The sequence below is a fragment of the Falco biarmicus genome, chromosome 3, assembly GCF_023638135.1.
Source record: "Falco biarmicus isolate bFalBia1 chromosome 3, bFalBia1.pri, whole genome shotgun sequence".
NCBI lineage: Eukaryota > Metazoa > Chordata > Aves > Falconiformes > Falconidae > Falco > Falco biarmicus.
In genome coordinates this window covers 22,830,994-22,845,593 of record NC_079290.1, presented here as the reverse complement: position 1 = coordinate 22,845,593, position 14,600 = coordinate 22,830,994, and the positions used below count along the sequence as shown (strand labels likewise).

Genomic DNA, 14,600 nt, shown 5'->3' with positions numbered 1-14,600 from the left:
GAATAAAAACAAAATTATCCAAAGTTATACTGAAAAATGTTATGTAAAAAGAATGCATGTGTAACACTGTGACTGTGATGACTGACTGACAGGTGGAAGAATAAGGTTCAAGTCTTTAATTTTCCTTATTTAACAGTACAATTTTAATGCTAATTCATTTCAAAATCGGCAGATCAAGAATTTGAACAATGGTCTACAGTGAAGTCCATTAGCCTTCTACTTTGTTACAAAAATTTTTGTGCAAGTTAATATAGTCTCATAAAATCTTTTTTATGATCACCTCCACAAACAAAATTTAGATTTATGTCTTGATTGTGTATCTTCTTCATTACTAAATAACATTTTTCTGGGAAGTATGAGGGGAAGTTTCAGGACTTGCAAATAACTTTACTAGAAAATAGTATTATTAGTAATAACTGTATTTTCTTCAAGATCATGGATAAACATATTAAATAGCTCCAAGCCAAGAATAGGAAACAATATAATGGTATTTCCAATGGTGCACACTTCCCATATATAACTACTTTTTTGTGGTACTGGTTAACCAGGTTTTAAACCAACTGATTTTTTTTTTAATCAATTTTTTTATTAAAGTTTTTTAATTCAGTTGAAATGGTTTTGTAGCTTCTGCAAGACCACATCAAATTTTTTAGACAAATACAAATGTTGCATTCTGTAAAGTTAACCTGTGAATCCAGAAAAGGATCTCAAGCTTTCCTGACGTAACAGTGTTTCATCAAAATGCTATCTTTATTGTATTTGGATGTGTATAGTAGTGATAATTTCTCCATTTTGTCAGTTTAGGTCCTTTCATTACTCTGCAAACATTATTCCTCTCCAACAGTCTCAGAAAATAAGATTTACCCATAAAACATGATTCCCTAGTACTGCTATATTTCTCATGTGAACAAGGGAAAAGGATTTGACCTACAATATTTGTTAGAATACAAGGGATATCCTGTATAGAAATCATAAGATATCAAATCTGACTGAGTATGAGGGAAGTCCCTCTAACTTAATTGTTCTGGTTATTACAAACTTCTGTTTCCTCAAAATCCAAGTTAATACTTGACAGAAAGTCAGTCCTTAGGAAGTAGTAATGGATCCCAAATTCACATTCCCATAGCTGTAAATGCGTTGAACACAGTTATATCCTACTTGTTCCCAAGTTTCTAGTTCTTATTTCATGACAAAGATTTTAAAATAAATTAGAAATATCATTGTAATAGGATATTGACTTAAAAACTAGTAGATGTATATGCTGAGATACATCATGTATATAAGCAAGAAATCAAAATATTCAGAAAGGCTTTTCTTTCTTTAATCACAGTCTAAAAATCAATACTTAAACCAGAGATTTAAAGTTGTTCATACTAATAAATATATATATATATCTGAGAACATTACTGTAGCATTTCTCTTACCTCTACAGATAGGAACTGGGAAGTCCCATGATGCTGTGTTCACAGAGTTAGCTATGCAAGTAAGCTGAGGGTGGCCATCCAAAATATATCCAGTTACGCAGCTGTATCTGATTTTGTCACCAACATCAAATCTTGTACCATACAAGATACCCTTTGGTGGAACTCCTGGATTGCCACAGGAACTACTCTGTAATTCTGGAGAAGACATATTTTTATTACTTTTAGGTTTTTCATAAATCAGTACTAAATTTTACTGAAGAATATAGGACACAGTAATTATGGCAAAGTTGGGCAGATACTGTGTTTTCATGGATATTATATAACACTTATCACTGAAAAGCCATTACTGACTTAGTCTATTAATTATCTGCTTATCTACCCACATATTCAAAGGTAAAATATTATATGAAAATGAGCAAAAAGTTTTCCTTAAGCTCCAGCTATAGATATATTAATATTTTATTCTTAATTGACAGCAAAGAACTCATTACATAGGAAGAAGAAACAAAGGAAGTTGATTTATTTCTGACTTTCAAGTTATACAAATGCAAAACAGTAAACAGATATAATACAGACAAGAACGAACATCAGATTTGAATCAACCAAAATTTGGAAAAATAAATGCAAGTACTCAAGACAGAGAACTAGGAGAAGGTTTTAACAAACATAAGCCTAGGCATGACCAGGAAGCTGTTGAATGATTTAACAGATTTTAGATGATGAGGCAAAAGTGATGAGATACTGCAGGTAACTGATTTCTGAGCAAGGGATTAGTTAATATAAATATATGGAATATCATAGATCTGGGTGGTTTCAGCTCTAATGCAGAGCTTTAAACCATTGAGAATCCAAAAGGAGTTGTGTGTCTGCTATTAGTTTGATCTCTGAGGACATTAATTAGAGCTCAGTTTTACTGGGTGGTACTCACACTCCAACTGTGAACCCTTTTGACTGATGTTTCAGTATCATAAATAGCTTGATTACAATCTCCCATCATTTACTGCTGAAGTCCTTTAGTTAATGGACATAAAAAGATAGATGTTTTACGAGTGTGAGCAAAAGAGGTTTCATGATCTCATCTGGAGCTCTTCAAAGCTTCTACCAAGTATACTTACCCACCTAACACTAAAAAAAAAAGGGGCAAATCAAGTAAGCCTGTGCTTGGAGTCATAACAAATTTACCTAATCTACAAAGGAAACAAGATGGAAGAACAGAAGGGTATATATGTATTATCTTATTTTCTTTACCTGAGTGCCCTGTAACTAAATTATTCTGCTGCATCCCTGATGTGCTCATGAGTGTGTGCACACAGGTACAAACACATGCACGCACACACACACATATACAAACTCATACATAAATATCATATGGAAAAAATAATTTGAGCTGTTATAGTAGGTTTCAGTTAAAGATATAAATGGTTATCAAAACAAGCCAGTATGGCTCATGAGATTCATTATATTGTCAAACTTCAATGCCAAGAACTACCAAAAACTGATACGTTATAGATTTCTGATACCAGCCGTGTAAGAAAACGATGTAACAGTTACTAGAAGGAAGGATCCGGTAGTCACATATATATACGATATATGTGTTATACATGTCTATACATATATATGCTACATATAAAATATATGCTAACAACATCTCCATCTGCAAGATTTGCTGTACCAACCATGTTTTGATGTGAGTATGTTAAAGAAGTAGATTAATTGCTGATGTTGCTGCTATTGCTTTCTTTCTCTTACATAATATACTCTGTGGATCTGGATTTGACTTTGATTGCCTTGCACAAGGACACAACACAGAAGTAAGAAGGTAGCCTGTCTCATCTTGGTCACTTCAAAGCTTAAGTCATTGATATTCTTATTACTGCTTTATCAGACTAAGTGTTATGTTCTCCAACAAAACGCCCCTGTCCTCAAATCTGCTTGCAAGCTTTACAAAGCAGACAATGCTGCAGTTGACTCCTGCATATTTGTTCAAAGGGATTCTTCCTAAATCCTTTAAAGGTTTTCAAGGCCACTCAGGTTACCATTTATCATCATAGCATGTCAAAATAGAAGTAAGAATATCATCCTGTGGATTCTGGTTATCTTATGAATCATATTCTATTAACTTGAAAACTCTGTCCGTACACAGTGTTTTTATTTTCAGCTTCCCCAAGAAGATGAAATCTTTCAGAGGCCTGTCTTTCGCAGTGCTTTGTAAAAGGGTCACAGAAAGATTCCCTGTCCTTTGAAATGAATATAAAGATTAGTGATGCCTTTAACAGTCATTGCCTAAAATTGCTTGCTTTACTCTTACTGCTGTCTCATCAAGAATTACCCACAGAAAGCAATATATTCTTATGGAATTATATTATATTTTAAAGCACTAATTAAAAATCACCCTCCTTCTAAAATAAAACTCATTTTCCTGCTGCAGTACTATATGACTCGTCTAAAAATAATACTTGGCATTTTCCATTAACTTTTTAGTATTATGAAAGTGGCTAGTGTGTTACTACTTCTAAACCTTCAAGTCATTTTGTTCCTTATTCTAGATAAGACAGCAGAAAATAAATTGTGCAATTTAAAATATATTCGTTTCTTCTGTGTGTATTTTAATTTTGAACATATACAAATGCATTATTTTGCGGGGGCAGGGGGATGTAATTCACCAACTGCATTAGTCTTCTTTAATAGGTAGCGTCTATTTTCAAACTGAATGTGACACTGCACTACCAACTCCTTGCCAGTTAAAGCTATGGATTGTTACCTTGAGATTGTCATCTGTCAGGGAACACAGGAATTGCCAAACTAATTCGTAATTTTCATTCAGCTCCGCAGTTTCTTGACTTCAGTGTCATTCTGATATTCAGGAATGACATGAAACATGGAAAAGTATTTCCTTTTAAATTTGCCACATTGTAATTTGGTTGAAGCACTCCTTGTTCATGTACTTTGAAAATAATCATAACTTAATATTTTACACCATCCAACTTTTTGACATTTTTATTGTGTATTGTTGCACATCTCATTTTTAATGTAAGCTGTCCTAATTGTTTCAATCTCCAGTAAGAGTTTTCTTTGCTCTATGCCTGAAATCATGTGCATGTTTTGCTCGCACAAGACCAAAATGCTTTTTTAAATCTATTCCACCTGTAAGTGAGGTATGTTCAACCTTATTTGTCCTCTGTTTTAAACAAGAGGATAAAAAACCAAGATCAAAATATCCGTTGATGTTTTTCAATAAGTTGCTATTTCATTAATTTCTATTAATGTCAACGGAAATTCTGTTCAAAGACTGTGGGTAAAACATGCCTCAGAGAGTTCTGCTTAGTAGGAATGGACACACTCCTTTAAAGAGTTTAATTAGCAGAAATTCAGCCACTTATGATTACTAATTTAAAAGCTATTCAAATTATATCATATTAAATATAATGTCTTTGTAACAATACTTTCAAAAATAAGGCTTACAGAAGTTGATTCTCTTTCTCAGCATTCCTTAAAGGAGAAACAAGTCATAACCAGATGTGGAAATTCAAATTTACTTTCAAATTTTTATTCAGATTTTAAGCCAGTATATTTTTTTTAATGTTATTTATAAAATCAAGAGTAGCACCAGTCCTCCCTAAAGTGTTTAAGCATGAAAATTGTAGTTTAATGTCCAAATAGCCAGAACAAGTGTTTGCAAATATACCAGTTAAAAATGCATTTGTCATATCATTGCATTGCTTTCAGCTTGGTGAAAACTATTTGTATTTTCTCTGTTGAAGATTAATGTTCTTCACACACTAAATTTGATATTAGATATTCGAAATTTAGGAACTTTTGTCTTTTTAAAGGGTTGACCCACATCTTTATCACTGCTTTTGTTCACAGCTACTACAAATTATTATGATCCCATTTTTCCCAACGTAAAGTGAGAAACACTGTCAATATCAAATATATATCTTCATGAGCACTCACTCAGTGAAAAACCTATGAAATATCCCAATAGAAGCTAGTATTTGTTTCTTTTTTATTTTTCATATTTTTTGCTTTTGAAATTGGATACTTCTAGTATCCCTACACTGTCAGTTTGGATATCTCCCTCCCTGCATTACTGAATGGCTCTAGTCCTAGACTGATTGTTCACTTGTGGCTACTATTCCAAACAGTAATTCCTCTGCCAGACAAACCTGAGTATGGTCCAGGGAATACTCCGTTCTAGGTACCACTCCAGCTGTCTTTTGGGACAGGACTTGGTGTAACTGGAAATACCAGAACATGGCTGTACACAGATATCCCTTGGAAAAGCAATGCATATGTAGTTTGTGTTATTGACAAGCAAGAATGTTTTGGTACTGAGGACTGAAGACTGATTTCAGAAGCGTGCATGCAGTATGTGTGTGGATGTAATGAGTGCTATACATTCCAAGGGTCACAAATATTAAGAAAGATAATAGATTTGTAACAATATGAAGTTGCCTGAAATTCAGGTGTCTAAAATTCACCTATATCAAAACTTCTAATGGTTCATTTTAGTTGTACGTAGTTTTCCAGAGTTTTTATAAACTAAAAAACTCAGATGCATAGTCTCTACATCATAATATTCTGCTTTTTTCCTCAAAAAGGTATATTTTGCTTACTTTTCTATTCTGTCCTCATTCATGTTGTTCTGAATATATGAGTACCTGTCCCACTTGAGTTTACAGAGTGAGGGAAACCACAAGGAAAATTTGGAGTAGGCAGTATCAGTGCAGTGAAGGCAAAAAATTAAAGACTTAATACCTAAGTGGCAAATTAACTGTATAAATATGTATGGTTCAGAGAGCAAAGAAAGAGACATTATAAATAAATGCTTCGAAAGATCTACCATGAGCAATACAGATTTCTTAAAACAGAGATTAAATGAAAAAAAGTCCCCTCCCCCAAAATCCAGGTCTGTCCTTTGTAGCAATTCAATAAAAGTGGTTATTCCTTTATTCCAACAGTTCTCTTACCTCAAGATACAAGTGCAGAATGAAGATTCACTATTCTGAAATTCACATTTGTTTAGCAGTAATAGAAATAACAGTTTGTCTAACAAACAAGACTTCTCTGAAGTTTTTGGTTTGCTTTCTGCATTTTTTGTGTCAGTCAGAAGAGACTGTCATATTCTGCTGTCTATCTATAAACAGGTAGGCATAAGGCAGTGTGGGAAAGATTTCTTTTTTTCCCCTAAAGAAAAACAAAGTAAAGAATGTTTTTTCTTCTCCTGTTCTTAATTGCTTTTTCTTGATAGAGAAATATCTTTGCAACAGTAATCTCACTGAGAGTCTCTACTGTTCACTAAAGATAATACAGCTAATTTCATTACATAGTTTCTTACATAATTTTTAATGAATGACATAATTTTGCTTTTTTTCTTCTCTTTGAAATTATTTCCATGCCAAGAAAATGACAGAAGAACTTGATTATCTGAAATAAAGCCACTGATTAGATAAGGGTGTTTTTTAAAATTCTGTCCTGAGAGAACTTTAAGTATGGATTTTTATACTGAGTTTGATTTTGGTTCTAAGTACATTGAAACAATCACTGCATTTGCCTTCTTTGCAAGTAACACAAGAATGTTTCTATTTCTAGAATTAAAGTGATGTGTTATTTGTATAGGAACAAGCCCATTTTAGCATTAAGTAAATTAGAACTGCACTAATACAACTGTTCCACAAGCAAGGGAAAAACAAGAAGGAAAAGCAAGAAGGGCAACAAAAAGCTCTCCAAGATTTGTAAAGGACTCAAGTGACAATTGTAGTACTATACTGTAGTAACACTGACACAGTGAGCATGACAAATGGAATAGAAGAAATGGTCCAGTGTCTGCAGTAGATTCCTTTCACATGCAATACACTATTTGGAATATCTCTTCAAATCAGTCAAAGCCACAGAACAGCACTGGAGGGCTAAAAGACCATGCAGAAATACAATGGCAGTCACTAATTTTACCATATGACAGCATAATCCAGCACCAAGTGAAATCAACAGAAAGATTACTATAGTCTTTGGTAAATGTCATTAAATCTGACATTTCCCCATCAGACACACTTCTAAAGTTTAACCTGAAGGGAATGACAAACAGGTAAATAGTTAGCTAGGAGAGCAGCACAAGCTACCCTTGTTTACCTTTACCAGATTCCACTTGACTTCAAGTAAATTCCTTGGGGTTTAGCACCAGCTAAACCCCAAGTATGGCTGGAAGGTAAATTCACATAGTGCATGGACTGAGAAAGCCCATTGGAGACGACATGAAGTTTTGGAATGGGACTAGAGTTGCTAGCGTCACAAAGATTGTTCCATCCACACCGTTCCAAAAATGGAAATACCTCCTCAGCGGAAATTCCACCTCAAAAAAATGGAATACCTTATCAGTATCGTTCAAAGCCTGAGGTCTGCCTCATGATCTGCCACATGTGGTAGTTGTTCAACTTCCCAAGTGGATGAAGCCCAGACAGATGCACCCTGCCTGCCATGCAGTGGCTGCGTAGAGATGTCCATATATGAGTCATAACAGCATTGTTCCACTTAGACTCAGCACTTTTTTTTGACACAGCTGTATTCTGTAGGCAGCTGGGAAGAGGCTGTTGTATTTACAAAGCAAAGTTTATTTCAGAGCCTGGAACAATCTAAAATAAAATGTAATCCTAAACCCTATACCACTTCAGTGTTCCTTCTGCAGTATGTATTTCTTACTATGACTTTTAGAGTTATGTAAAAGAATTTAAACTTCAATTTCTGAATTTTTATGCTAAGTAATATCTAATAGTGTTATTTATTTTAATTCTGCACTTTCCCCAATGCCTCACCTCTTTTTGCCTTATTAAATGTTGCATTGTTCCTCACTGGCTGTCCTTACCTGGAGAATTTACAGTAACCTAAGACAGAAAAATCTAACTTAATTTAGGGAAATGCACTTTACCCACTAAAGGAGGATGTCACAGCACAGACAAGTTGTGCGGTATTATATAGACAGTGTCACCACACAAATTTTAGTCAAGAATAGATACATATGTAAAATGAATTTAAAATATTTTATCATTATTCTATCATTAATTTAACAATTTGATGTGCTGTCATATCTAGATTCGGGGTTCCCTTTTTGCAAGACATAACACAAATATTGGGAAGATGTATAGTTTTTATATTTAGGATGATAGGCATACTGAAAGCAGAGAACAGAATGAAATAAAACACATTTTATGGAAAAGTACTGGGACTTCTTAAGTAGACAAGAAGAAATGTAAGAGTTCACAGGTGAGCATTGGTAGGCATTGCTAATTAGTGAATTGGATCTTAAACTGTTTTAAAGGCTAATGTGAAAGATTTATGGTTTAAATGATTATAAACTAGAGACTGGCTAGTCTTAAAAAGAAAGTACACGACATCTCTTTCAGCTTCCTGTTGGCAAAGGTCATCTGAACTGAGCAGTATATAGTCTGAGGGTACACACACATGTTCATGGCCCATCAACCATGCCTCACTTCCCACTCATTAGTTAAGGTTTCCCCACAACAGGTCTTTTTCACAAATTGTGTCTTAAAATTGAAGGCAGAGAACTGTTTGTTGAACTTTTCAACATTTTTCAAAACAAAAGAGAAAAATTATTTCTGCTACAGTGGATCAATCGGGGTCTAAACCTAGAATTTAAAATATAAGATGTGTATATGGGATGTGTCATGGACACACCATTATAAAGTGGCATAAAAGGGCACAAAGAAAATCAGTTTTCTCCTCACGAAAGGGACTATGACACAAGAGAACTGGGCACTAGGTGGCACCTGAAACATTCAGAGATGTTCTATGACCTGGCAGAGCAACAAAAATTTCCTTCCATATGTATCTGTGGTAACATAAAATTCCATCTTTTTATGTATATTATATATGCTTGGCATATGTATATGTTGGTACATACATACTTATATGTAGAATTACTAGTAGTGCCCTGTTAGAAGTACAAATTTTAATACAATCGGATCGCTTCATTGACTACCTGCTTGTTTTTCACAAAGGACATGTTATCTCTTACAGTGAAAGTTCAATCTGTTTTACACCATTATTGCTGGTATGAAGGGTTTCTTAACAATGTTGTTTACAGAAAACATGTTTACAAATTTTGAGCTATATCCTTGTACTTATTTTCTAAAAGTTTCTGGTTTTGCTATTTTGACAAAAGAAAGGCCTAATTCTTTAGTTTACACTTTAAAAGCTTTATGGTTTAGAATTTTGCTTTAGAAGACTGAACAATTATTATCTCCAAAATATTTATCACATTGTTTTTCCCATGCACCATTTCTTGATAGAATTAATTTTATCACTGTATTTGATGACAAAGGGTCATAAGATGTCATAAGGACATTACCAAAATCTTCACAGGTCTTTTCTTTTTTATGCTTCATAGTAAATCTCAACTGGCAGGTTGAGAATACTGCTCAGTAGGTAGGATATGGAGTGGTTAGGCAGTACCTTTCTTTAATCAAGACTAGATTGCTGCAATTGCTTTTCTGAATGTCCTGGTTTCAGCCAGGACAGAGTTAATTTTCTTCTTAGTAGCTGGTGCAGTGCTGTGTTTGGGATTTGGTGTGAGAACAATGCTGAGAGCACACTGATGTTTTTAGTTGTTGCTGGGTGATGTTTACACTAAGTCAAGGACTTCTCAGTTTCTCAGGCCCTGCCAGTGGGAGGGCTGGAGGGGCATGAAAAACTGGGCCAGGATGGGTGACCCAAACTAGCCAAACAGGTATTCCATACCATATGACGTCAAGCTGAGTATATAAACTGGGGGAAGAAGAAGGAAGAGGGGAGACATTCACAGTGATGGTGTTTGTCTTCCTGAGTAACAGTTACACAAGACAGAGCCCTGCTTTCCTGGGGACGGCTGAACACCTGCCTGCCCATGGGAAGTAGTGAATGAATTCCTTGTCTTGCTTTGCTTGTGTGCACAGCTTTTGCTTTACCTGTTAAACTGTCTTTATTTCAAACCACAAGTTTTCTCACTTTTACTCTTCCAGTTCTCTCCCCCTTCCCCATGCAGGGGAAGTGAGCAAGTGGCTGTGTGGGGCTGAGTTGCGGTCTGGGGTTAAACCATGACACCTTTAAAAAAAATCTCCTTTAGAAAACACAAACTCTATCCTTTTATGTGTCTCAAAGTATCAGCACATCAGGTGAAATTTAAAATTCTTAATCTCACCTTCCTTTTAAAGTATTTTCATGAATGCTTCATGACCCACCAACACATTATTCAGACTATGTATGGATATGGTAGAGCTTCTTCAGTTAGCCATTGCATAGCTGTCATTAATATGTCTTCATACTCTCAAGAGTGTACACTTGTGGTAATGTATAAATAAATGTAAAGTACAAATGTTAAATTCTCAAATACATATCTTATTGTGAATCAAAATATTTTTATTAAAATGCTAATATAAAATCTCCACTTCATATCAGGATGGAAGAGTAATCCCTTCTCTTTACAGCAAAATATATTCAAGGTTCCTGCATTCAGAATACAGTTGAAAATACTGCTGATATATTAAGCAAGGGAAAGTTTATAATTAAAAGAGTACAACAAATCATAGTAAAACTGGTTTATTTTGCTTATTGTTCTCAGTGTTTATGATATGACTCAGAAATACATAAAAAATGTAGGTCTTGCATAATAAAGTGCTATTCTCAGAGTCATTTTTCTAACCACAATCATACTTTTAAGGTCTGAAGCAGATGGCTACCTAATAAAGTTGGTTTTATTAGAAATGGTCTCTTTGGTTAATGTTCATCTCAGGTATAATATGAATTTTTCATTAAAAATGTCCAGACACGACTGCATTTAAAAATACTGGGTCAAGGATATATGCATGATTCTGCTTTTAATGGTACTTACCCTGATAATTTTGCAGTGCTGGATTGCGTTATGGCCTAATGACTCTACTGCATAAGGTGAAATAATACATTACTGATCTTGTCCAAATTACTTACACGATGAATCATTAATCCAGAAAGTCAGTGTGATCGAAATAATGGGTAGTAATGTGAATGAATAAACATCTGCAACAGGACAGTCATCAAGAACAAGCACAAAACCTTTGAATAACTTATATTCCATAAAACTCAGTGCTGAGCTGTGCACCCACAATACTGTACCTTCCAAAAGTCAGCTTTCCACATGGGAGGAAAAACAAATTCTACTCCAAACACAAAAGCATTGTTTGTTTTTTCCATCTACTCCACCTTTCTTTTTCACTTTTAGCAAGAATTCTCAGATATCCCTCAGTTGGGAAGCAGTTATCTGTAATTTTTATCTCATTTCAGCATGATGCTATCATTTCCCTTTTGCAAGAATTAACATTAGTGTTGGTATTCAGTATTCTATTATCACCTTTGTTGCATGGGCTTGTGCATTTCTCAGAGAACACCTCTTGAGCCTCAATATTTGTGTGCTTTGCCTTATGCTGGGAGGAAGTTCCCTGGCACATTGGGGAAAATATTTTCAGAATTTTCAAGCATGGAAGAAATAGTACTGTATTTTCTGATGAAACATATGATATCTTTACGCAAGAATGATTTAAAATGTCTGAAAAAAGAACTCAATGTACCAACCTTCATCTATAAGCAAGTATCACTTGGCACAGGGGAAACCGCTTTATACAAGCTGTGCTTTGTGAGGCTTGGTGAAAAATGCTTAGTTATAATTTTTTTCTTTCTAATAGTGAAAACCTAAATGATATAGTAATGCATATGATTCAGTACACTACTGTCTCTGGGGTATGGATTGTTATGGGTATCTTTTTTTTTTTAAGAGGTTTTAAAATCAGAAAGGACTGTTTGTAATTTCTACTCTGAATCTTGCAGGAGCAGAGATCAAACAGTTTCCTTAGTTATTCCTGGATCAAAATAATCGTGTTTGAGACGTAAGCAGTAAAAGGCATTTAATCTTATTTGATAAATATGGTGATGGATAGTGTCTGCAAAGTATTTCATGTGATATAGACATATTAACTTTCTTCCTTCAAAGCCTCCCTTTTTAACCAACAAAATCTTGAACTTATACAGTCAGCCTTCTCTCAAATCATGTTAGCAGCCAGAATAACAGCTACTTTTATCCCCATCCCTTCAGGTTACCTGCTGTGAGTCATCCCTCTTTTGACTAATCTGTTATTGGAATGAGTAGAAATGGTCATAATTTGACGGGAGAGAAAGATTTATCATTAAAATAACTCAAGATTTGAATTAACATTTCATTAAACATCTGTGTAGGCCACTGTTTCTCTGGCTATCTCTACATGACAGGTTAATACTGAAAGAGCCATGCTAGTCATGTCTCTGAATGTACTGGTATTTTATATCGAGAAACGACTTGAACACCCCTTCAGTTTCTACTTTTAAATACTTTCAATATTCTGTGCTTTTATTGAGAGAAAGAAAAATGTTCTAGGATAAGGTAAGTTTAACAGCCTGCTGCAGTCCCGCACAAATCACTGTTTGACAGAGCTTATGAAGTGTTCCTTGTGGTGGTAATTCACTGAAAGATCATGTATCTTATAGAGATCTTTGCAATACTTCTTTAAAGAGTGACAGATTGGTATGTTAGAAGAGCTAAACAGCGTCAAAGAAATATATGTTATACAAGTAGGCTGTTAGCATAGTGTGAAATGGCAAGGAGTACGCAGAAATGTATCTTCAGGTCTATATCTGACATGTTCAATCATGTGATATATAATTCTACTTTAATGTATAAGGAGGAGAAAAATTGTAAGTGTCAATTGATGGATGAAAAAAATCTTTTCAGCGTTAATTTTCCATTTTTAGGGGAAAGGTGCTAATGAACTGATAAACATTTCAGTTTGATTTCCCCTCCTTTTTCCCCTGCAAAATAGAGGTGGAAAAGAAAACTGAGGAGAAAGATCTATTTTTTTGTTTCTCAAGTTTGAAAGATATTTTCAATCAGGGAAAAAGTCTATTTCCATCAGACATTTTTGTAACAAGTAGAGCACTTTTGCAGTTAATGTTGACTTGGTTGTCAGATATTTACTGTGTTAATGTTCTGACTAGGTATAAATAGAAGGCTGTAAGGGAAAACAAAGAAGTCAAGGGCAAGGAAATCTATGCATGTTCAGACTTCTTAGTTTAGGTCTCAACATTCTGAATGCTCAACCCAGCATTCAGTTGTGATAATTTTGGCAGTGAACTTTCTGGATGTTAATGACACCTTAGCTAACTAATAGATGTTAGTTAGTATATGAGCATCTGGAAATCCTGAAATAACTTTTCTTCTTTATCAGTTATATCTAATTAAATATTTACTAACAGACATATGACACTACTAGACAGGACTACAATGTTGATGTGCATCTGGAAATCCTGAAATAACTTTTCTTCTCTATCAACTATATCTAATTAAATATTTACTAACAGACTTATGACACTACCTAGACAGGACTACAATGTTGATGTGATGTCTGTAGTGTCTACCTTGTTTCAAGGAAAATCAAGCAGGTGTTCAACATGGCATATTTTATTTCCTCTATACATTTGTTATACTATGAAAAATGAAAATTGAATTATAAACTCTCAGTTATACTAGATTAGTGTGTTTATATAAGATGAATTTTTTTAGTATTACTTTTATGCCTCCATTTCTGCAGTAGTTTATTCCATTTTAAATCTCTCACTCAAGTCCTGTAATGCTCTACTTTCTCTAACATCAGCAACCTTTGCACAAAGATACTGGGAATATGCTGGTGCAGGAGCGGGCTGGAAATTAGGACCATGCATGGCAATCAGTTAGCTGAGGGGAATGTGCTCAACGAACCCTGGGAGGACAAGGAGTGTGAATAGACACAACAATTAACATGATGAGTCATGCTGAGAGAGCACAGGGGAGTGGGGGATGGATGACACCAAGGAAAGGTAACACCTTGCTGTTAATTGATGGTAGTTAACCACCAATCAGGGATTGCCTAGTATGCACGGCTTAGCTTAAAGAACCAATCTGTTTAAAAAGCGCAGCTTCTGAAACTATATATAAACTCGTGTTTCTGTCCAATAAAAGGACCTTTGCTTGCATCAAGCTGTGTCCCGTCTCTTCATTCACCTCATGTTGGGACATAAGAAACAAATGTATAGCCTCTTAACTGGAATCAGTCTGTGTATTTCTACTTTCCAATGTTATTTTTACAA

The 14,600-nt window shown here is 34.6% G+C and overlaps 1 protein-coding gene across 3 annotated transcripts in view; it reads right to left on the bottom strand.

Annotated features, from left to right (window-relative positions):
* CSMD3 (CUB and Sushi multiple domains 3) overlaps positions 1 to 14,600 on the bottom strand; it is a 725,150-nt gene that overhangs the window by 565,681 nt on the left and 144,869 nt on the right. For all 3 annotated transcript variants that reach the window (XM_056333378.1, XM_056333379.1, XM_056333380.1), the window contains exon 4: positions 1,425 to 1,619. In XM_056333378.1, coding sequence (XP_056189353.1) covers positions 1,425 to 1,619 — 195 coding nt within the window. The remainder of the gene's footprint in view (positions 1 to 1,424; positions 1,620 to 14,600) is intronic.